At 39.8% G+C, this 25,308-nt stretch overlaps 3 protein-coding genes and 1 long non-coding RNA gene across 4 annotated transcripts in view; 3 read left to right on the top strand and 1 right to left on the bottom strand.

Annotated features, from left to right (window-relative positions):
• Positions 1-24,961, top strand: part of LOC109143133 (NLR family CARD domain-containing protein 3) — a gene marked incomplete at its 5' end in the record, with an annotated part of 29,941 nt that extends 4,980 nt beyond the window's left edge. Inside the window, 2 exons of the mRNA XM_027274347.1 lie at positions 8,623-8,640; positions 24,078-24,961. Of these exons, the coding sequence (XP_027130148.1) occupies positions 8,623-8,635 (13 nt within the window). The remainder of the gene's footprint in view (positions 1-8,622; positions 8,641-24,077) is intronic.
• LOC113744493 (NLR family CARD domain-containing protein 3-like) lies at positions 1,463-6,537 on the top strand. The gene is made up of 4 exons (XM_027274338.1): positions 1,463-1,610; positions 1,865-1,984; positions 3,229-3,305; positions 4,742-6,537. The coding sequence occupies exons 1-4, from the start codon at positions 1,498-1,500 to the stop codon at positions 6,535-6,537; spliced, it is 2,106 nt and encodes a 701-aa protein (XP_027130139.1). The 5' UTR covers positions 1,463-1,497.
• Positions 6,233-6,973, bottom strand: LOC113744497 (uncharacterized). Its single transcript, XR_003461594.1, has 3 exons — positions 6,845-6,973; positions 6,388-6,459; positions 6,233-6,258 (listed from the first exon to the last, which is right to left on the bottom strand). It is a non-coding gene; the product is annotated as an uncharacterized LOC113744497 (long non-coding RNA).
• Positions 17,617-24,958, top strand: LOC104918244 (NLR family CARD domain-containing protein 3-like; the record flags this gene model as incomplete). Its single annotated transcript, XM_027274346.1, has 6 exons — positions 17,617-19,439; positions 20,245-20,418; positions 21,241-21,414; positions 22,830-23,003; positions 23,241-23,414; positions 24,039-24,958. Coding segments are annotated over 6 exons (2,550 nt in total), but the record flags the coding sequence as incomplete, so codon positions are not given.
• Positions 24,962-25,308: the final 347 nt, after the last annotated feature.

Genomic DNA, 25,308 nt, shown 5'->3' with positions numbered 1-25,308 from the left:
TTGTTCAATTACTTCTCAGGATTTCCAGAGTTTTTTTTCTGTCCATGAATGAGTGAATGAATCAATGAATAAATGACTCATGACTTTGAGTGTGCCCCTGCATGACATGTACCACCGACAGATTGAAGAGAAGTGGCCTACATCAAGAAATCCTACCAGTGGCTGGAAAAGGCTGGACTGAAAGACAGCACAGAAGCAATAATCATGGCAGCACAAGAACAGGCACTCAGTACAAGATCAATAAAGGCGGGAGTCTACCACACTAGACAGGACCCGAGGTGCAGGCTGTGCAAAGATACTCCTGAGACAGTTCAGCACATAATAGCAGGGCAGCATACATGGGACGCCATAACCAAGTGGCTGGCATAGTGTACAGGAACATCTGCACTTAATATGGGCTGGAAATCCCAAGGTCAGAATGAAAGACGACTCTCAAGGTGATTGAGAATGACCGAGCCAAGATCCTGTGGGACTTCCAGATCCAGACCGACAAGCTGGTGATGGCTAACCAACCAGACATCGTGGTGGTGGACAAACAACAGAAGAAGGCTGTGGTGATAGACGTAGCAATTCCGAGCGACGGCAATATCAGGAAGAAGAAACACGAGAAGATCGAGAACCCAGGGCTGAAAGAGCAGTTAGAGAAGATGTGGGGAGTAAAGTCCTAGGAACAGCTAAGATACTGTCAAACTATATATATTGAGAGATATATATATATATATATATATAATATAATAAAATATATATAATATACACACAGTCTGCCTCTTAGAGCTATAAGATAATAAATCAAATCAATAAATAATAAAATGAGCAAAGTAAATTTGACATTCAACTCAGAAATATAAATAAAAAGTACTTTCATAATAATAAAATATTTACCTTTTAAAGATAGCCAATCAGAGACAGAGTCTGGGTCCGGACCACGGCCTGCCCATTAGTCACCTGTATGTTAGAATATAAACTGCCTGTGTAGTCTTTTAATACGTTTGTCTCGGTTAAATAACAACTAGTTTCTTTGTTTTCTCCTCCAGGATCTGTGAACAGTTTGTTTTGGTTTTCTCCATCATTTTCTCACATTATGTTTATGTTTACATCATGAAACTGGGAGCAAAGTCACGTGATTTTAGAAAGACACCAGTCTGAGGCGTGTTCAGTTTGTTCAGTCTCCATTTAAAGTCGACAGAGCAGACAGAGGAAAAGTGATTCTGAGTCAGGGTGAGTGTTAATCCGACATTTTTATTATTTTCCTGTCAAAGTCTCTGAGTCAGTTTTCTCTCTGTGGACTGTAGAGGAAAGAAAAGTTGGAATGAACAGTTTGATTCATCTGTCAACACAAAGTCTGTTTGTGTTCATATGCAGTTTACAAATGTTACTTCTTGTTCTCGCTCAGTCCTGTTTGTGACACTTGGACAAACCTGTTTTTCTTGATTCCTGTGTTCTGAGCTCACAGTCAGTGTTACTGTTTCACCTCTCAGACTGACTAAAGTCCAGAAGATGAATACTCGTGAGAAGGAAGAGGAGGACAGAGCAGAGTCTCCAGCATCCAGTGCCCGATCCAAAGGTCATCCTCCAGTCTTCAGTGATAAACCTGGACCATCAGACACAAAGTAAGAGAGCTGATACTAACTCATTTATTTGACCTATTTATTTAGCCATGTTTTCTCTTGATTTTGTTTCTATATCGAAAATATATTTACTAATACTTACCAAACTATGACCTGTTATTTTCCTCTTAGTGTCTGTGACAGCTGTCAGTCACTTTGAAAAGCCATAATCTGAACTAAGGACGAATACAAACTTTTAAAGCTCATAATTATCATCAGAAACAGTGATCTGAATAAAAACATGTTGGTGTTTGCAGAGTTCAGTCCAACAGACAGAGAGCAGAGTCTCCAGGATCCAGCTGTCTGTCTATGAAGAGTGACCGGTCCAAAGGTCTTCCTGATCAGTTCAGTGATGAAGCTGGACCCTCAGACACAAAGTAAGAGACTGTTTTTTTTTTTTTACTGTAAACTGACCTGATGAAGATGATGCATTGAGGATGAATACAAATTGCTCAAAGGTTTATATTTATGATGCAGAACTATGAGTGCAGATACTGTTTCATGATCAGGGCCGTTGATATTTGGGGTCCTATGCAAGATGCTATTTGGGGGGCCCTCTTTTGTGAAACTCTGAGGGAGATATTCCTAACCTTTTTAGGTGATCTGTGGTGATGCAACAGTCTGAAAACAGTCTGAATGCATTAATAAATGCAACAGATGCAGCATGTCCCTAAAAAATGGTAAACTTTGAAAACAAGGTGACGAGAAACAAGAAAAAAATAACTGAGCTTACTTAAATGAATAAAACTATAACAGACCAGCCTCCATATTAATGTGCAAACAATAATAATAAAAAAAAAACAGAAAGGCCACTGCATAAGATTAAAAGAAATAAGCAAAAACTATTTTCTATTATTATTTTGAATCCATGATGCAACTGTTAATGGTGCCTGTAAAACACTTGTTAAGTATAGAAGTGTTTCACACAATGAATGAATTTGAATTTGTTTACCTGCCTACAAATTAAGACACTTTTAATTTCCCCAAAATATATTGAGGCTGAACTTGCAGTTTGGGGGCCCCTGGTGGCTGTGGGGCCCTACGCAATGGCATAGTCTGCACATAACAAGAAACGGCCCTGTTCATGATGCAGAACTATGAGTGCAGACCTCCACATCATGTTTCAAACAAAGATGGATCTTGTTTTATTTTCTTTAGAAATAAACTTTAGAACTTCAAGATAATATTCTGATATTTTTATAGTGTATTCTCTGAATGTTGATGTAAAATATGAAGAAAATTTAATCTCAAAGGTACACTAATAATTAACAATGTGCTCAGGCTGAGCTGCTCAAAGTGAAACAGTGAAGGAGATGCTCAGCTCTCTTTAATGGAAGGATCTTACTGTGAAGCAGGAAGTGTTGAGGTTATTTTAATAACAAACTACAGGCAGATCACTAAATGTTTAATGAGAAAGACAGATATGAAAATCTGTTAGTTAAAGTTTATGAGAGTTGAAATCAAATCATCTTCATCACAGACTGAAAGCTGAATTCAAACAGAAAAGTAACGACACTTTTACTGTGTGAACATCTGAGCTTCCAGACAGTGTCGTCCAAATCTTGTTATTTGTCACCAACAGTCAACAAATCATTTGAGTGATAAAGAAATGTCTTCACAGAGACCAGTCTGCTTCATCAGGAGACTCCTCCTGTCCCCAATGTGGAGACAGATTCAGTCAGACCAGCACTGTCCAAAGTAAGACTGTCCATCTTTACAATGTGACCTGCTGCATTTTATCACATTATGTTTATTTAGAGATTTACAGTGAGTTCATTCAGCCATGTGGATTGTATCAACGGGCTCGCTGTCAAACATATTGTTATATAAGGGTAAATATATACAGGTAATTATGCTAAAGACAGGTTTATTGGATAAATGTTTGCAAGATTATCATGTGTGTATATATTTCCAGTGAGGGTGGACATACACAGCGGGGGACGCGGGGACCGTCCGCCTCGTTGTCCACTCGTCATCCTCCTGCACACATAGACACACACATGAACTTGTAGAGTACACCCTGCGAGGGTAATTGTGACGATAACTGTTGCAAACAAAGTGTAAACTGCTAATTGTAACTTACCACAACCTGCTGCTCTGTCCTCCGACGGTGTCACAGCAAAAAAGGTTGCGACCCCTTATGTATACTTCCACGAGGACAGCAGTACGTAGGAAGAAGGAAGTTTAACTAATTATGTAGATATATTTATTTATGTATATTTATCTTGAGGTGTTTGATCATGGTATATGGGGGTTTATATTGCAGCTATTGTATTTGTTGATTTATGTAAATATTTATTATTATTTATGTACATTTGTATGAACATGTACTGTATTGGCATTGGTATTGATCAATACTTGCGTGATGAGATTGATACTTTAGTTTTACATAGTTTCACTTTCTCTTCTCTACGTTCAGTACACAGCTTCTGTTACAGCACAGTGGCTGTGTGCATGTGGTAACACACTCAAAAACACACTCTCAGCTGCAAAGTACTAAACGGAGGGAGGAGGAGGGGGATCCCCAAAGCAGTACCAGACCCCAGCACCACGATTTAGTGATCTCCAGCATTAGTTGTTATTGTCATTTAGTATGTTATTTTTCAAAGTGTATTTGGTCATCAGAGTTGTAATTTCAGAAGACTGATTAAATATAGACTCTTTAGTGATCATATAATTTATTAAGCCAGATGAAATAAATCTAAATGAACTGTTTTACTGAAAGTAAAAAATATATTCCTATATAAAGAAATATACCTCAAACCTGAAATGTGAGTATGGCTGAATATAATAACCCTTTTGTGTTAACTGTCAAAGGAATAGTAGTATTCCTATATTTACACTCCAAATTTGCATATTGATGATGCATGCGCTTCATAAATTATGATACATTGTTCTCCTCTACACGAAAGTAGATAAGCTGCTTATTTAAGTAAAATGTATCAGTATCGGTCATACTGGCCCTGTATTTACTTGGTATCGGATCAATACCAGATTCTGTAGTATGGCACATCCCTAGTGAGAAAAAAAGAAGCATTTCTGATGTTCTGCCAAAACTGGAAACAAACACTTCTCCATATGTTCTTATATTGATCATTTTTTGGTTTTGTCTCAAATTTCTTTCTCTGTTTTAGTGAGTGGTGGTCTGCAGGAGGTTTTAGATGAACATAAGATCAGTCTGAAGACCAGATGTGAACGTGTGACTGAAGGAAGTGATGAAGCAGGAAGTGGAACCCTCCTCAAAAGGATCTACACTGAGCTCTACATCACAGAGGGACAGAGTGAAGAGGTTCATACCCAACATGAGGTGAGGCAGCTTGAGACAGCTTCCAAGAAGAAGGAGACCCTCCATGACACTCCCATCAAATGCCAAGACATCTTTAAAGCCTTACCTGACCAACAGAGACACATCAGAGTCGCTCTGACCAACGGCGTCGCTGGCGTTGGAAAAACCTTCTCAGTGCTGAAGTTCACTCTGGACTGGGCAGAGGGCTCGGAGAACCAAGATGTCAGTCTGGTGGTTCTGCTCTCGTTCAGGGAGCTGAACTTGATCAAAGATGAGCGGTTCAGTCTTCTCACGCTGCTCCATGTTTTCCATCCAACATTACAGAAGGTCACAGCAGAGAAGCTCGCTGTCTGTAAACTTCTGTTCATCTTTGACGGCCTGGATGAAAGCAGACTTTCACTGGATTTCAACAACAAAGAGCTCGTGTCTGATGTCACACAGGAGTCATCAGTCAGCGTGCTGTTGACAAGCCTCATCAAGGGGAATCTGCTTCCCTCGGCTCTCATCTGGATAACTTCCAGACCTGCAGCAGCCAATCAGATCCCTCCTTCATGTGTTGACAGGGTAACAGAAGTACGAGGCTTCACTGACGCTCAGAAGGAGGAGTACTTCAGGAGGAGAGTCAGTGATGAAGATCTGTCCAGCAGAATCATCTCACACATCAAGACCTCCAGGAGCCTCCACATCATGTGTCTGATCCCAGTCTTCTGCTGGATCACTGCTACAGTTCTGGACCACATGTTGACCACAGACCAGAGAGGAGAGCTGCCCAAGACCCTGACTGACCTGTACTCACACTTCCTGCTGGTTCAGACAAAGAGGAAGAAGAAGAAGTACGATGAAGGACATGAGACGAGTCCACAGGAGCTGACGGAGGCTGACAGGGAAGTTCTTCTGAAGCTGGGGAGGCTGGCGTATGAACAGCTGAAGAAAGGAAACATCATGTTCTACCAAGAAGACCTGGAGCAGTGTGGTCTGGATGTCACAGAGGCCTCGGTGTACTCAGGAGTTTGTAAACAGATCTTCAAAAGAGAGAGTGTGATCTTCCAGAAAACAGTCTACTGCTTTGTTCATCTGAGCGTTCAGGAGTTTCTGGCTGCAGTCTACCTGTTCCACTGTTACACCAACAAGAACACAAAGGTACTGGAGGAGTTCCTGGGGAAAGACTTCAAATACAGTGACTCATCTCTAGATGTGTTCTTGGGAAAAGTCATGGAGAAATCACTTAAAAGTAAAAATGGTCAACTGGACCTGTTTGTTCGCTTCCTTCATGGCCTCTCTCTGGAGTCCAACCAGAGACTCTTAGGAGGCCTGCTGGGTCAGACAGACAACAGTCCAGAAATCATCCAGAGAGCCATCAACAACCTGAAGGACATAAAGACTGCAATCAATCCTCAAATCAACGTCTTTCACTGTCTGATGGAGATGAACGATGACTTAGTCCATCAGGAGATCCAAGAGTTCCTTAAGTCAGAGAACAGATCAGAGAAGTACCTCTCTGAGATCCACTGCTCAGTTCTGGCCGACAAGCTGGAGATGTCAGAGGAGGTTCTGGATGAGCTGAACCTGGAGAAGTACAGAACATCAGAGGAGGGACGACTGAGACTGATTCCAGTTGTAAGGAACTGCAGAAAGGCTGTGTAAGTCCAGATGTGATTCACATTATAAAACATTGTGAAGTTGAAGCCATCAGTATTATCCTTTTCAGAACCCAAATAGAATTAAGATATAAAAATATTGTTGTGGTGGATTTTTAGCACAGTGGTCATGTTGCTGTTTTCTGAACCAAATAACTTTTCAGTATCTTAGCTCTTTTATTTATCGAGTAGAGTGGTAGCAACCACACAAGCAACATTTTCTAAAGCATTTCTGAAAGATGCTGGAACTTTCTGTATCGGTCAACTACACTACTAAAAACGTAAAAATGCTAATGCGCTAGATGTATTTATACTTAAAGTTTTATCTTCTCTGTCATCACAGGATTTCTGTCGATTCGATCCCAGAAGCTTATTTAGAGTGTGTGGCCTCAGCTCTGAAGAGCGACTCTCATCTGAGAGAGCTGGACCTTCATATTCCCAACCTGAAGGATAGAGGGGTGGAGATTTTGTGTGCCGGACTAAAGAGTCCACACTGTAAACTGAAGACTTTGAGGTCAATTCATATAGTTCATTTATATAGCACCTTTCACAGACAACAGTCACAAACAAGGACCTGAAGCGTATAGGGAAACTATTCTAAAGCTTCTGGAACGACTGGAGAGCACCATCGACACAAGTCTTCAAACATTTTCATGTTATGCTTTGAAAATTCTAAAAAAAAAAATCATATTGGCCACACTGGAATTCTATAGAAAGTCTTAGTCTTTGTTGTTTTCATGATATAACACGATTGTTAATAAATCATAAGAAACATAACATGTCTAACATATTATAATTTGATAATTATACATGAATATAACATGTCTAACATATTATAATTTGATAATTATACATGAATGGATGTTGTGCTGACGTTTGGATGATGTCTGTAGAAGGCTGACATTATGATGATCCACAATAACAATGACAAAGTCACTCTACTCATTTTAGAGAAAAGCTAATTGATTAGGACATAGTAATGTTGAGCTGCACATTTCAAACCTGAACACATCTGATTGGATTATAAATGGATTTTTATCAACATCATTTATTCTTTATTCAGTTTGAGGAGCTGCAGTTTGTCAGAGGTCAGCTGTGCTTCTCTGGCCTCAGCTCTGAAGTCCAACCCCTCCCATCTGACAGAGCTGGACCTGAGTGGAAACAATCTGCAGGATTCAGATGTGAAGCCTCTGTCTGATCTTGTGGAGAGTCCACACTGCAGTCTGCAGACTCTGAGGTCAGTAGAGGGTTGCAGTCAGTCCATGTTGGTCTCAGCAGTATTGTACTAAACACAGTTAGTATCAAAGCACAGATCCAGTATTTCCTGTAAACCTCCGACCTTCTCAGCGGCTGCTTTCCTCAGTGAAGCTGTGAGAGGAGAACGGTGACAGGCTTCAGGATTGGACAGAAAGACAGAGAGAGAGAGAACAGTCAGCCAATCAGATGAGCCAGAAGCTCGTTGTGATCATGTGTTTTTGGTTGATGTGAAGACGACTGTTGTTGTTGTGTTCATGTCTACAGGAAATAAAGCTGATTCCAGCTGACAGCATTCCAAGATGTACAGAGACAGTGGTCCTCATTCATCAGATCTGATCTCAAAGTGTTTGTTCTCTCATTCCAACACTAAAGAACTGATCAGTTCATCTTTGTCACAGCTCTCAGATCAGTCTGACTGAAGCCTGCAAAGAAGCATCATTACATTTAGTGAGCATGTGGTCTTTGTACAGAGCAGAACCTCTGCTGAAGTCCAGGACCCACAGCTGAAAATGAAAGTGAGCAGTGAATGTCTCTCTGTTTCTGCACTGATGATGCGTTCAGGGACTGTCAGCACTTTATTTCCACTGTGTACTTGAGTGAAATGTGCAGAGTCAACAGACTTGATGCAGGTCTGTGAGCTTCAGTCCAACACGTTAACATGAGAGCTGACAGGAAGCTGGCTACGCTACACAGCCGCTCCACTTGTGTCTGAACAGGACTGAAGTCCTGCTGGTCTTTATACTGGATGTGCTGCATCACTGACTGACAGCTGATGAAGGGAGTCTCTGGAAACACTGATTCATGACTTCTGTTGTCTGTCTGCTTCTCTCATCAGGTGGAAGTGGTGAGAAAGGTGTTTGTGTTGAGAGAGGATCAGCTGAGTCCTGATGATCCAGAGAGGTTGAAGCAGCAGCATCAGCTCTGACTGGGCCATGTTACTGGGAGGTGGAGTGGAGAGGAGAGCTTCACCCAGCAGAGACTGACAGAGGAATCACAACAAGTGGAGATTAGGGCTTGTTTGAGTATAAAACAGAAGTTGAGTTGAGCACGGAGCGGATCATAGCGGAGGTAGAGGAAAGACCATCGGAGAGACCCGTAACGTTGTTTGAACAAAGGGAGTGAGAGAGAGTGACTGCATGTGTGTGTGTGTAGAGAGAACAAGTTCTGATGTTCAAACTAAAGTTTTCCGATTTGTATATTTCTTTATTTCTTATAAATTATATATTGTTCTGTCAGCTCAGGTCATTTTAACCCTTACTAGTTTCTTTTTTTTAACCAATCAGTGGAGGGTATCTATGACAATGTATTCTAGACAACTAAAGGATTCTGGGGTCTTGTGGGGGAGGGACAATAGAGCAGAGTGAATAACTTCATAAATACTATTTCTATTGAATGACAGGTTCCCCTCAACTTTCTGGAGGGTCTTTGCTTTGCTAAGTGGCATGCCTGATGAAAATGAGGCAAAAACGCATGGGACCTTTTGCATTAAAAGGGCATTATTTTATTGTTCTTCACATACTTGGTTAAAAAACATGCATATGTATGTCTGGCAAAGGGATTGAAAAATAATATCTTGACTAGTAGTTTGAGGTCTGACAAAAATCGACTTTTCGTTTTCGAAATTCTTTAGTGTATTGTAGGTTTTTCACTTGTACTTCCTTTAAAGGCACATTACTTGAATGCCTATGATAGTCTATGATAGGTTCTCCTAAATCTATAGGTACCGCACACATGGTGTTCCATATACAGTAGGTATTGTTTATAAGATCAAATGGTAAAGAAGTAAAAACAAGCTGAAAATGGCTTCGGCCCAAAAATATACATGTTTTTGTGCACTTTATTTTATTTATTTATTTTTAAAAAGCCTATATATTTGGCAGATGTAAAGCATGAATTTGTATGTCTTGTGTTAGTCCATTTGTTTTTGTTTCTTTTTAATTATTACTTTAACAGCTCAGGTATGTTCAAGGAGCAACCTGTTTGTACACTTTCTGAAGATTATTTGCATTTGTCAGTTCTGTTTTTGAATAAAGGATTGGAAATGAATACTCTAGTAAATAGTCGACAGATTAATCGATTATGGTTTCTCTTTTTGAGCTTTGGATAAAAGCATCAGCTTAATAACTAAATGTAAATATGAGTTCATGGACATCTGATATTTGTCAAAGACTACATACTGCATTTTTCAGCTGCTGGTTGAATGTTGTAATCTAATCAGCTTTAGTGAAAAGTCGAAGTCCAGCTGTCAGGTAAATATTTCCCTGTAATGCAGACGAGCAGAGTGCATGTGAAATATCGGCTAACAACTGTCAGGTAATTGTACTGCAGTAAAAAGTCCAATACTTCCAGTGTAGCGCAGTAAATGTGTAAAGTAGAATGACATTCTTGAGTAAATGTACTCACCACTACTACTACTACTACTCATCCAAACTGAAGCATCTCCTGACTCTTCTTCATTCATCACCTTCAGTTAGTTTAGACGTGGAGAGTAACTGAGTACATTTACTCCAGTGCTGCACTTAAATACATTTTGGAGTTACTTGTACTTCACTGGACTACATGAATCACCTACAGCAGAGGTATTCAGTTAAAGTTCAAGAGGTCCAGTTAGAGAAGATTTATGAAACATCATAGTGTGTATGTAACTTGTGTTATGGTTCAGCGTCATATATATCTTGAAGTCTGGGTTATATTTCAGTGTTCTCTGTGGCTGATGATGCCGACTGTAGGAGCCACGTGTATGTAATGTTTGATTTTAACCACTAGAGGGGATTGTTGTTTTCTTTGTATATACTGATTACAGATGAGCACCAGCTGCATTCATTACATCAGTCTGGTTAGTAGATGGTGAGGAGCACATGGTAAAACTATCAACTGCAAGCCAAGTCGTGAAAATGTAAGTCTGTGAAATAAATGTGATCATCACCAAAGTTTATTGTGGATATTGTGGACTGCTGCTCTGTCACTTATTTAAACTGATCTTTGTTGTCTGTTCCAGCTCCACCCTGTGGAATGATTGAGAAATGCAGTTAATTTCCACGTTATATTTCTAATTAATTTTGGAATTTGATGTAAAAAAAGCAGCATCAAGCCTGCATGGCTGGGGCATTTCGGTCACAATTACATCAAAGATTAAATAAATCGGTCGGTTTTTCTCTCCCTCAGATGACGGGAAGACAGGAATACTTGCAACAGAGTTGGTCCTGTGCTAAGCTCTTAGTTTAACCTTCGCAAAGTTGGTTTTCAAGCTGTGGGTGGAGATACTTAGATGGTGGGGGCGTTCCAGTTCTCAAAAGCCGACACCTCACGTCGCAACTCGAGCAAAATCTAAACAGCTTGTTAAAACACGTTCACTGACAATACTTCACTTCACTGACTGGGTTGTCTCATTTCACAATTTCTGGACTGAAAGGCACTCCACATATGGATGTGCAGAAATACTGAAAAAAAATTCATATTTATATATTGACTAAGCATCGACAAGAGTTATTAAGCACCAAGTAAACTGGTGTATACCACTCTGAATATCTTAATATATTCAAGAAACAATTTAACATTTTTTTTTGCTAGTATAAAAAAATATTCAAAACTTACTGTGGATTTAGTGTTTTTCTCCAAATCTGCTGTCTGCCTCTTCTTCTCTGTCCTCCTTTGTCTCTTTTCCCGCCGCGTACAAACGCATTAAAAATAAAATCTGTCCGCTATGCTGCGTTCACGAACACCGCGATATCGGCAACCTTTCTACCGCCACAAAGTTTTCCAGTGGTTCCGATGAACGCCCCCCGTCATATGTCCTCTTTAAATAAACTGAGCGTCCGTGGAAAGCCAGCCCTCCATAGCCCCTATTTACCACCAAGTGTATTAACATACAGTTGTCCCTCACTATAACGCGGTTCATCTTTCGCGGCCTCGCTGTTACGCGGATTTTTTTAGTGTAATTTTGCATGCTTTTTTTTTACAGCGTACTGTACAGTATCCCTGCGTCCTGATTAGCTCTCGGAGTACTGTACAAAATGTGTGTAAAAAAAGTGTATAAAAGTGTGTGGTTAGGGGTTTTACGGCCTTAAAACATGTATAATAATTGTAAAAAATAAAGCTGATTACTTCACGGATTTCGTATCCCCCGCGATAAACGAAGGACCACTGTATACCACTCTGGATATCTCAATATATTCAAGAAACAGACAAAATAAAATTAATAGTATTTAAAAAATTAAACTATATTTACCCAGTAGACGCGTGACGAATGAAAAAAATGTATTTCCTTAAAAAGTCCTTAAGAGTTACGTTACATTAAATGCAGCGTCGCGGTAACAATATTACGGACACGTTAGGCATCACTCTATGCTATATGCTCTATACCTAGCTCAGAGAAAGCGAGTATAAAACTCTCACTATTCAAAATCCACACTTAGATAATAATTAAAAAAGCATGTTAACTGTTTTTGAAACCAACTCCTCTATCCATGTTAATAGTATTGCCTTCGTTAACGTCTAAAATATGATTCATGATCAACAAACCACGGTAAACACGCAACATTAGCTGTGATACATGACGAGAGGCTAAAAAAGAATCTCCTTTAACTGTGAGAAGTAAACTTAAAAACCAACCAGCAAGAAAAATATTCAAACTTACTGTGGATTTAGTGTTTTCCTCCAAACCTCAGTCTCTGCTGTCCTCTTCTTCTCTGTCTCCTTTGTCTCTTTTCCCGCCTCTTACATTAAAAATAAAAGCAGTCCGTTATGCTGCGTTCACAAACACTGGGAAATGGGAAACTTTTTTTAAAAAGTGGTTTCCAAAGTACAATGTCAGTACCAGAGCATTTATTTACCACAGATAACCTCACTTTAAATCTACAAGAGTTGTCCTGCATGTTGGTGTAATACTGAATATTTATTGAATTACTTCTCTGGATTACTAGAGTTTTATTTCTGACTCTGAGTGTCGCTCATTTCCAGCTGCTGCTGACTTTCTGACTCTGAGTGTCGCTCATTTCCAGCTGCTGCTGACTCACCTGAGGCTTTATAATTCCTCTGTGCAGCCTTTCAAAGCAGCAGAGACCATGAATAAATGAATGAATGAATGAATGATGTTTGATCTCAGTGACTTTAAGCATGAAATAATTAAATTAGAAGTTTAAGTTCTGGTCCTTCCCACCAAAATCAGCTGTTTCTCAGAACAGGTAACAGATAAATATTTGTTGTTCATGTTCTGGAGCTCCTGCTGGACCTGCTTTCTGCCTGCAGATGTCATCATTCCCCCTGTCTTCACCTGTTCGAACTGAACTGATATGATTGTTTTTCTTCATCTTCATCTGAAAAATATTTAATGGAATCATAATTTAGTCCAGTTTGATTTGCCTCAGAGACCCACTCATTGTTTGTCAGTTGTGTTTCAGTTCATCCATCCAAAGTTTGTGTTGACATCAAGGTCAGGGGCAGAATCATATGAAACACTAAAATGTGGTTTATGTGTCAAAATGTCCATTTAAGCTGTATTATGTTAAGGAAACTAAGCAAACCAGGATCTGTGAACATCAGCGTTCTGTTCATAATTATGATGTTAAATCATTTAACAGTCATAACAACAGCCTGAGTGAACTACGTTACATGAGCACTGAGACAGTGAAGGTGTCACACAGAGGTGTATGAAGGTATGAAGTGCACTGTAAAATTCAGCAGTGAGATCCACAGTAAATTACTGTTGACCATTTCACAGTAGTGTACTGTGTATTCAGTCAAAAACTACAGTAATTATAGAGTTACTGTGAAGATTTACAGTAACAATGATATACTGTAGAAAATTACACTAACGATGTATTGTTGAGGCACTTGTCAAATACTGCCAGTTAATTACTGTGATTTTATTTACAATAAGTTACTCGTCAACAGCTGCTAGTTAGTTGGTTTACAGTGTGAATATAATTTGTTGTGTTTTTTGATTTTTCATGTATTCTACATCATGTGACTCTGTGCCTGGAATACTTGTAGCCCCTCCTGTTCAGATGTACTTGTGCTGGTTGGGATCACCTGTAAATTATCCCACCTGTTAGATTGACTGACTGTGAAATTGTCACAATACATGCGTCACATTGAATCAATAATATCATCCCCAAAAATGTGAACTGGTTAAAATGGGGAGCTCCTGCTGAGATGAACTGTGTTTGTGTTCCAATGTAAGTCTGTAAAAGAAAACATTTAGTTCATTTAGTTTGAAGCAGACACTATGTATCAGACTGACTGAAGTCCAGAAGATGGATGTTCATGTGGAGGAAGAGGACAGAGCAGCATCCAGCTTAATGCAGAGTGACCGGTCCAAAGGTCTTCTTCCTCCAGCCTTCAGTGATGAACCTGGACCCTCAGACACAAAGTAAGAGAACTGATACTAACTCATTTATTTGATTCTTTCAGTTTCCTCTGCTGATGTCATGTTTTATTTTTCGTGTTTATGTATTAAATCAAACTCAGTCAACTCAGACAGCCAATCAAATCCATCAAGAGGCGGGCTTTACTACTTTGCTGCTTCTGTTTAATTTCATAAATATTTTTTTATTCATCGTGGTGATTTCTGATGTTAGTTTTCAGTTTTCTGCTTTATTGGGTGTTACCTTAGAAAACAAAGATCCAGATCCAGTAGATCATGGAGGAGCTGATGTCCAACTGTGTTTGTGTTCCCTGTAAGTCTGTACAAGAAAACATTTAGTTAAATTAGTTTGAAGAACTTTAGTTCAAACTTAAACACAACTGATTATTCACATCATTTAAACATCAAAACTCATTTTAATTCTGAGAGAGACGCTCATGAACGGGCAACATAAAGGAGGAGCAACATTAACATGTGGTCCATGCTGATAAGAACAGGGAGGGAACCTGAAAGTGAAAGAGTTCAGTTTGTTCAGTCTCCATTTTAAGTCGACAGAGCAGACGGAGAAAAAGTGATTCTGAGTCAGGGTGAGTGTTAATCCGACATTTATAAATAAAAAGTACTTTAATAATAATAATAATAATAATAATGATAATAACAATAACAATAACAAGAATCATAATAAAACCAAAAAATAATAATAACAATAATAATAATAATAATACCAAGTTATTGGCTGCAGTCTTCTAGACTAAAAGTCAGTTTTCGGTTTTACCACCTGTCATAACTCACTAACTCAGTTTGACAGTTTGTCTCTCGTCGTCTCACTCTATTTTAACTGCGTCACTCTCACATAAAGGCCCGCCCTACCCTGCCTGTGATTGGCTGATATTCATGTCCTTCTCACCTTGACCAATCACAGCCCTCCTCATGTTTACAGCCAACCCATGTGATTTCAAGGAAATCCAGAGGCAGTTTGCAGAAACAGTCTGAGGCGTGTTCAGTTTGTTCAGTCTCCATTTTAAGTCGACAGAGCAGACAGAGGAAATGTGATTCTGAGTCAGGGTGAGTGTTAATCCAACATTTTTATTATTTTCCTGTCAAAGTCTCTGAGTCAGTTTTCTCTCTGTGGACTGTAGAGGAAAGAAAAGTTTGGATGAACTCAACAGTTTGATTCATCTGTCGACACAAAGTCTGTTTGTTCACACGCAGTCTGCAAATGTTACTTCCTGTTTGTGACTCTTGAACAAACCTGTTTCCTGTTTTCTGAGCTCACAGTCAGTGTTACTGTTTCACTTCTCAGACTGACTGAAGTCCACAAGATGAATGTTGGTGTGGAGGAAGAGGAGGACAGAGCAGAGTCTCCAGGATCCATCTGTCTGTCTATGAGGAGTGACTTTTCCAAAGATCTTCCTATACAGTTCAGTGATGAACCTGGACCCTCAGACACAAAGTAAGAGAACTGATACTAACTCATTTATTAGATTTTTTCAGTCATTCAGTTGCGTCTTCTGTTTGTGTTTTCTACCCAAATATATTTACCAAACTCTATGACCTGTTATCTTCCTCTTAGTATCTGTGACAGCTGTCAGTCACTTTGAAAAGCCATAATCTGAACTAAGAGGACAAATTCATCAAAGATTCATGTGATCTGAATAAAAACATGTTGGTGTTTGCAGAGTTCAGTCCAACAGACGGAGAGCAGAGTCTCCAGGATCCATCTGTCTGTCTATGAAGAGTGACTATTCCAAGGATCTTCCTATACAGTTCAGACATGAACCTGGACCCTCAGACACAAAGTAAGAGAACTGATACTAACTCATTTAAATGATTCATTTTCAGTTCCCTCTGCTGATGTCATGTTTTCTTTTGATTTTGTGTTTATGTATTAAATCAAACTCATCGTTGGCCCAGACAGCCAATCAAATTAGAGCTTCATGAACGACTTTTACTAGAGAATTTATCAAAGATTCATGTGATCTGAATAAAAACATGTTGGTGTTTGCAGAGTTCAGTCCAACAGACAGAGAGCAGAGTCTCCAGGATCCATCTGTCTGTCTATGAAGAGTGACTGGTCCAAAGGTCTTCCTCCACTCTTAAGTGATGAACCTGGACCCTCAGACACAAAGTAAGAGACTGTTTTTACTGTAAACTGACCTGATGAAGATGATGCATTGATGCTGAAAACAAAATGCTCAAAGATTTATATTCATGATGCAGAACTATGAGTGCAGATTCTGTTTCAAACTAACATGGATCTTATTTTATTTATTTAGAAATAAACTTTAAGAAAATATTTTGATATTTTTGTAGTTTACTCTTTAACTGAATACTGATGTAAAATATGGTGAAGAAAATTCTCAAAGGTCCACTTACTAATGATTAACAATGTGCAGTTGAAACATTAGTAAGTGGACCTTTTGAGCTCAGATTCTCTCCACCATATATTGTTCCTGAAGATGAAGAACAAACATCCATGGGCAGCACTGATGCCGATAATAAAGGGGCAGAAAATGTTCAAATGTAACTTTGGATCCTTGAAATGTCTTAACAGAGAGAGGAAGAGGAGTCATGTTCCTGTGGAGGAAGAATCCAGAACAAGACGTGGACTGCAGACAGCCAGTCAGACCAGCACTGTCCAAAGTGAGACGGTCCATCTTTACAATGTGACCTGCTGCATTTCATCACATTATGTTTATTTAGAGACTTAAACTGCTAATTGTAACTTACCACAACCTGCTGCTCTGTCCTCTGACGGTGTCACAGCAAAAAAAGTTGCGACCCCTTATTTACTTCCACGAGGACAGCAGTACGTAGGAAGAGGGAAGTTTAACTAATTACGTAGATATATTTATTTTAAGGTGTTTGATCATGGTATATGGGGGTTTATATTGTAGCTACTGTATTTGTTGATTTATGTAAATATTTATTATTATTTATGTACATCTGTACATATATTGGCATCAGTATTGATCAATACTTACTTGGTTTTACATAATAGTAATAATTTTATATTTCAACCCAAAAGTCCACCGTACGTGAAACTCAGCTAAAAGCTCTACCAAGCATTGCCACCCAAACGAAACAAAAGTTCAGTCCCCAAGCAATTATCTGGGCATGTAACAAAAACAGCGCATGTCCACTTTAGTGCTTCTGCTAATTTCACCACTTCAACCAAACCACACAAATGTCGTGTGAAAACAGAGACTCTGTGATTACAAAGATATGTGTCTCATCAAATTCATATGTATGTCAGGCAAAAGGATTCATTTTGTCCAGCATTTGTAAGCTGTAGACTCTGTCCATTCACAGTATCAAATCATTGGCTGAATATCGTATCGTGTTGTGAGATTAGTGTCGCTACAGCCCTACTCCATATGTTCTTATATTGATCATTTTTTGGTTTAGTCTCAAACTTGTTTCTCTGTTTTAGTGAGTGGTGGTCTGCAGGAGGTTTTAGATGAACATAAGATCAGTCTGAAGACCAGATGTGAACGTGTGACTGAAGGAAGTGATGAAACAGGAAGTGGAACCCTCCTCAACAGGATCTACACTGAGCTCTACATCACAGAGGGACAGAGTGAAGAGGTTCATACCCAACATGAGGTGAGGCAGCTTGAGACAGCTTCCAAGAAGAAGGAGACCCTCCATGACACTCCCATCAAATGCCACGACATCTTTAAAGCCTTACCTGACCAACAGAGACACATCAGAGTCGCTCTGACCAACGGCGTCGCTGGCGTTGGAAAAACCTTCTCAGTGCTGAAGTTCACTCTGGACTGGGCAGAGGGCTCGGAGAACCAAGATGTCAGTCTGGTGGTTCTGCTCTCGTTCAGGGAGCTGAACTTGATCAAAGATGAGCGGTTCAGTCTTCTCACGCTGCTCCATGTTTTCCATCCAACATTACAGAAGGTCACAGCAGAGAAGCTCGCTGTCTGTAAACTTCTGTTCATCTTTGACGGCCTGGATGAAAGCAGACTTTCACTGGATTTCAACAACAAAGAGCTCGTGTCTGATGTCACACAGGAGTCATCAGTCAGCGTGCTGTTGACAAGCCTCATCAAGGGGAATCTGCTTCCCTCGGCTCTCATCTGGATAACTTCCAGACCTGCAGCAGCCAATCAGATCCCTCCTTCATGTGTTGACAGGGTAACAGAAGTACGAGGCTTCACTGACGCTCAGAAGGAGGAGTACTTCAGGAGGAGAGTCAGTGATGAAGATCTGTCCAGCAGAATCATCTCACACATCAAGACCTCCAGGAGCCTCCACATCATGTGTCTGATCCCAGTCTTCTGCTGGATCACTGCTACAGTTCTGGACCACATGTTGACCACAGACCAGAGAGGAGAGCTGCCCAAGACCCTGACTGACCTGTACTCACACTTCCTGCTGGTTCAGACAAAGAGGAAGAAGAAGAAGTACGATGAAGGACATGAGACGAGTCCACAGGAGCTGACGGAGGCTGACAGGGAAGTTCTTCTGAAGCTGGGGAGGCTGGCGTTTGAACAGCTGGAGAAAGGAAACATCATGTTCTACCAAGAAGACCTGGAGCAGTGTGGTCTGGATGTCACAGAGGCCTCGGTGTACTCAGGAGTTTGTACACAGATCTTCAAAAGAGAGAGTGTGATCTTCCAGAAAACAGTCTACTGCTTTGTTCATCTGAGCGTTCAGGAGTTTCTGGCTGCAGTCTACCTGTTCCACTGTTACACCAACAAGAAGACAGAGGTACTGAAGGACTTCTTGGGAGAAGACTGGGACTCAAATCCAAAGTCTTTTCTGGAGAAGATTTATACAGTTTTTAGATATGATGATGGCACTGACCCACCTCTGGATGTGTTCCTGAAGAAGGCCATGGAGAAATCCCTTCAAAGTAAAAATGGTCACCTGGACCTGTTTGTTCGCTTCCTTCATGGCCTCTCTCTGGAGTCCAACCAGAGACTCTTAGGAGGCCTGCTGGGTCAGACAGACAACAGTCCAGAAATCATCCAGAGAGCCATCAACAACCTGAAGGAGATGAACAGTGATGATATCTCTCCTGACAGAAGCATCAACATCTTCCACTGTCTGATGGAGATGAACGATGTCTCAGTCCATCAGGAGATCCAAAAATTCCTGAAGTCAGAGAACAGATCAAAGAAGAAACTCTCTGAGATCCACTGCTCAGCTCTGGCCTACATGCTGCAGATGTCAGAGGAGGTTCTGGATGAGTTGGACCTAAAGAAGTACAACACATCAGAGGAGGGACGACGGAGACTGATTCCAGCTGTGAGGAACTGCAGAAAGGCTGAGTAAGTCCAGATGTGATTAACATTATAAATCAGTTTAGATTAGTAGTTTAGTTCTTCAGATATTCACAATATAACATTCTTATTATTAAAATAGTTTTCCTCTTGTTTGTTATGAACATTATGTTATTTGTATTTTGTCCCAGATGTTTTCGAGCCACTTCAAATGCTGAGTGCACAAATGTTGATTTTCAGTTGGTTGTGTTTAATGCTGCCAAGTTAATCAACACAGTTATTCTATTTATTTCTAACATTTGTTGCATTTTACAATTTGGGTGATTGAAGCGACTTGTAAACCTGCATGAAGGACTTTAGAGGGTGTGGATGGGGTTTTATCACCATTTAGTTTTACCCATTTCCAGAGGATATTTCTGAAATTCTACTTTCATACAATTCATCGATCCATTTTCCATAACTGCTTATTCTTATCAGGGTCTCAGGGGGAGCCAACCCCAGCTGACAAGAGGCAGGATACACCCTTGGCATGTCGCCAGTTCATCACAGGGCACATACTGTAGAGACAAACCGCTCACATTCACACTTAGGACAATTTGTAATTACCAATGAACCTGCATGTCTTTGGACTGTGGGAGGAAGCCAGAGAAGGAAAGAACCCACATAGGCACATGGAGGACATGCACTATTGCATCACTGTGGCAAACTGCTCTCATGCAGTTATTTCTAATGTTTTTCTTATAATGGTTCATAGTAGTCACACACCGCTTGAAGTAGCAGGAAGTGCACAGCTTCCACCAATAACAGAGGTCTGATTTTATAATAACATGTTTTGTAATTTGTGTCATCGCAGACTTTCTGACTGTGGACTCTCGGAGACTCACTGTGAAGTCGTGGCCTCAGCTCTGAAGTCCAACCCCTCCCATCTGACACACCTGGACCTGAGTGGAAACAATCTGAAGGATTCAGGAGTGAAGACACTGTCTGCTGGACTGGAGAGTCCAAACTGTAGACTGAAGTCTCTGAGGTCAGTTCACTGACTGTGATTCAAATCTTTGTCTGCTGGTTTAATTTTTATTTAATGAATTTTCAGGATTTGCTTGAACAAAAGAGACAGGACAGATTAAAAACAAAGACATGAATACAAAGTTCAGTAAACGTGAAATGAGGAACTGTGATGATCTTCATGATATCAGAAGCTGATATGGCTGCTACAGACAATCCTCACAGCTGCTGTGGTGATGTGTGCATTAAATTCAAAGTCTGTTTGAGGACTTAAAAAACATAAGCTGGAAAACGTTCTGTTTTAATATAGTTCCCACAGGTCTTTGAGATCCTTGAGAGTTTATCTGATTTATCTGACTCAGACTGCTGAAGCTTCATATTAGTTTCAGCTGAACTTCTGAAGTCATTTTTTTACAGTGTAGTTTTGTTTGGAAGAGATCACTTCACACTTGTGGACAGGAGGAATGATTGCTACCACCAATAACTCTTTGTACTGATGTACATGTGGCTGCTGTTTAAAGAGACTTGAACGGTGTAGAACTCTTATTTTAATGACATGTAAGACTCCAAATACAGTAAGAAGGTCATATAATAAATAATAATATAATAAATGTTTTAGTTAAACATGTATGATCTTCTAATTCTAGACTTGAGTGAGATCACAGCATGTTATTAATCTCTGTTGACATGAATCGTTGTATGAATGTTGTGCTGACGTTTGAAATCTATTTCAGCTATATATTACTTTCTAAACCTTCTTCAGCTCTGAACAGATTATTAAACATTGAATGATTTCAAGCAGGAACATTGTCTTCTAAACTTACATCATTTATTCTTCATTCAGTTTGAGGAGCTGCAGGTTGTCAGAGATCAGCTGTGCTTCTCTGGCCTCAGCTCTGACGTCCAACCCCTCCCATCTGACAGATCTGGACCTGAGTGGAAACAAGCTGCAGGATTCAGGAGTGAAGCTGCTATGTGATTTTCTGGAGAGTCCACACTGTAGACTGAAGACTCTGAGGTCAGACATTATTTTTTACTTCTGTGCTGAGATTAATATGATGTGAAAGGTGTGGTGACACTAAACTGCAGACATCAGGCTGATATTATACTAAGTTGAGGAAAAGCCCCACAGATTTTTTCTGTTCAAGGTGGAGACAACATTTTCTGGGGAAACTGTCAAGACTTGGCTACACATGAAGACATCAACATTATAGATTTCACATATTTATCATGATTTAACTGGGAGACAAAGTTGATTTTCTTCAAAAATGAGGATGAATATCAGATTTACACTGGATCAAAGCACGTTATTGAAGCTGAAGATGTTTTGAATCAAATGGTGCCAAACATTTGATATACTCCATGTAGTAGACATTTCTATGTATTATATTTAGTCGTTAGTCACACAGGGTTACTCATTTTATCCCACAGGAATACATGAAAAAAAGGAAGTCAAGGAAAACCTATTTGAAGAATTTCAAGGGATTTGTGCTGAGTTCAGCAAGTCCTTTAAGTGTTGTAAAGGAACTTCTAAATTTCCACTGTGGACATTAATGGGACAAAAGATGCTTTGCATTGTAAATATTGTTGATGTCTTTTGTTCACATTTCCCCAGAATTCATCCTGACATATTTGTCATCTTTGTAAACTTTGGGACCTTGAGTTGAATCTTAAATCAATTTCTGTGGGTTTTTATCTATTTGGCTGCACAACATGAGTTTGTATAGATGGAGCCACTGGTGGAGCTGCAGAGTTAAAGAGGTGATGCCACTCCGTCATTACTGAAGTAGCAGCATGTTGTCATTAATATTAATGAGAGTTCTTTGTCCCTTTTTGTATTTGACAGTTGTGAATCTGCATCCGGTTGAATGATTTCAAACAGGAACATTGTCTTCTAAAGTTACATAATTTATTCTTCATTCAGTATGAGCAGCTGCAGTTTGCCAAAGAACAGCTGTGCTTCTCTGGCCTTAGCTCTGAAGTCCAACCCCTCCCATCTGACAGAGCTGGACCTGAGAGGAAACTATCTGCAGGATTCAGGAGTGAAGCTGCTGTGTGATTTTCTGGAGAGTCCACAGTGTAGACTGAAGACTCTGAGGTCAGACATCATTTTTTACTTCTGTGCTGAGATTAATATGATGTGAAAGTTGTGGTGACACTAAACTGCAGACATCAGGCCGATATTATACTGATCCACACTGAGTATCTGAATGAGTCCAAACTGTAGACTGGAGACTCTGAGGTCAGTTCAAATCATTGAGTGATGAATTAAACTTAAAATAAACTTAAAGTGGCCCATCAGTCAGTGAAGATGATGTCAGTGCTGATGAGGCTGTAGAGTGTGTGAGAGACAAGAGCTACACATTTCAAAACTGAACACATCTGATTGGATTATAAATGGATTTTTATCAACATCATTTATTCTTTATTCAGATTGAGGCACTGCGGGTTGTCAGAGATCAGCTGTGCTTCTCTGGCCTCAGCTCTGAAGTCCAACCCCTCCCATCTGACAGAGCTGGATCTGAGACTCAACAACCTGCAGGATTCAGGAGTGAAGCTGCTGTGTGATTTTCTGGAGAGTCCACACTGCAGACTGCAGACTCTGAGGTCAGTTCATTGACTCTCTGTTACTATTGTAGATCTGATGTTTAATTAACAATTGAAGCTAATTTATGTTCAGACATAACTTACATCCATAAAGTTGTAAATGTCCTTTTGTTCATATTTTCATGTTTGCTTTGTTTTCACAAATAATGTCGGATCATTGATACTGATTCTTCAGAACACACAGACAGACAGACGTCTGATTGGATTATAAATTGATTTTTATCAACATCATTTCAGATTGAGTTGCTGCAGTTTATCAAAGATCAGCTGTGCTTTCCTGGCCTCAGCTCTGAAGTCCAACCCCTCCCATCTGACAGAGCTGGACCTGAAAGGAAACAAGCTGAAGGATTCAGCAGTGAAGCCTCTGTCTGATCTTGTGGAGAGTCCACACTGCAGTCTGAAGACTCTGAGGTCAGTAGAGGGTTGCAGTCAGTCCATGTTGGTCTCAGCAGTATTGTACTAAACACAGTTAGTATCAAAGCACAGATCCAGTATTTCCTGTAAACCTCCGACCTTCTCAGCGGCTGCTTTCCTCAGTGAAGCTGTGAGAGGAGAACGGTGACAGGCTTCAGGATTGGACAGAAAGACAGAGAGAGAGAGAGAACAGTCAGCCAATCAGATGAGCCAGAAGCTCGTTGTGATCATGTGTTTTTGGTTGATGTGAAGACGACTGTTGTTGTGTTCATTTTTTAACTCTAACAGCAGTAAATCCATCATTAAAGTGAGCAATGAATGTCTCTGTTTCTGCATGATGCGTTCAGGGACTTTCAGCACTTTATTTCCACTGTGTACTTGAGTGAAATGTGCAGAGTCAACAGACTTGATGCAGGTCTGTGAGCTTCACTCCAACACGTTAACATGAGAGCTGACAGGAAGCTGGCTACGCTACACAGCCGCTCCACTTGTGTCTGAACAGGACTGAAGTCCTGCTGGTCTTTATACTGGATGTGCTGCATCACTGACTGACAGCTGATGAAGGGAGTCTCTGGAAACACTGATTCATGACTTCTGTTGTCTGTCTGCTTCTCTCATCAGGTGGAAAAAATCTCTGTCAGAGTGTGAGTGATGAGAAAGGTGTTTGTATTGAGAGAGGATCAGCTGAGTCCTGATGATCCAGAGAGGTTGAAGCAGCAGCATCAGCTCTGACTGGGCCATGTTACTGGGAGGTGGAGTGGAGAGGAGAGCTTCATCTAGCAGAGACTGTCAGCGCTGTCTGCTCTGAGATCAGCTCTATCTATCTGTCTGTCTGTCAGAAGCGAGAAACATGTACGATGCATCTATGTATATGTATTCTTCCCTTATTCGCAGAAATGTTTGTACAAACATAAATGAGTATAACATGAATTGAGAATAATCTGCTGAACTTTTGCACTTTTGTCGTTGTAAAGCCCTAACTGCAGAAACTTCCTCTTTCTACAACAACTTGTACTTTGTTATAAATATAATGAGAATCAAGTATTCAACAAAGCTGTAAAATAACAAATTTGATAATCTGCCAATAACATTTTTTACATTATTGTGACTTCTTCATGTGCAGAGACTTTTATTTTTAAACCACAACTTATTATTTTGAAAGAAAAGCAGTTTTTTTTTCTCTTTTCTCACCTTTCTGTTACGCCAAGTCACTGACAGTGTAAATTGTAATTTTTGCTACCACAAGAGAAGTGTGTTTGATGAACTTCTGCAATATCAGTGAGGAGTTGTTTCAGCAAATAGTCTAATAGCTCGCTTGGCTTTCTTTGTGTCAAAGGATAATATGGCTATGACTTTAGACTATACTGGGTGTCTATTGATGTTTATTACTTACATATAAGTATGCATTTATGGTAATTAGGCACCTCTATCAATGTTAGTTATCAGTAATACCTCTATTGTTTCAGAAACTGATCTGTGGTGCACCACCATACTGCATCATTTGTAGTCTTTTCATTCTGCCAATAAAGACTGTAACCAAACTGTTGACTGCGTGTTCTCTGACCGGTGACCTGTAGTGATCGATTTCCATACACACCAGTTCAAAAAACAAACAGCATCCATCCTGGGTAAAGTCACTTGTAAAGTATTTCTAATATATCTTTATTTTTGCAATTCTTTTTAATTCCTGAGCATTTTTCTTTTCCACATTGTGTAACGTGAGTCTGTCTAGTTTTAGACAAACAATAAAATCTGTAAAAAGTTTGTATTTAACTCCAAACTAAAGTATAATTGTTATTAGTACAACATTATAAATTTGTTACCTTTTAAAATAGTGTATTTTTCTAGTAAATCCCGACAGATTGTTACAGCAGAAAACTGAACTAAAGAA

The sequence above is a fragment of the Larimichthys crocea genome, chromosome XXIII (assembly GCF_000972845.2).
Source record: "Larimichthys crocea isolate SSNF chromosome XXIII, L_crocea_2.0, whole genome shotgun sequence".
Taxonomy (NCBI): domain Eukaryota; kingdom Metazoa; phylum Chordata; class Actinopteri; family Sciaenidae; genus Larimichthys; species Larimichthys crocea.
The sequence above is the reverse complement of the archived record's forward strand: the minus strand, read 5'-3'. Positions and strand labels throughout refer to the sequence as shown.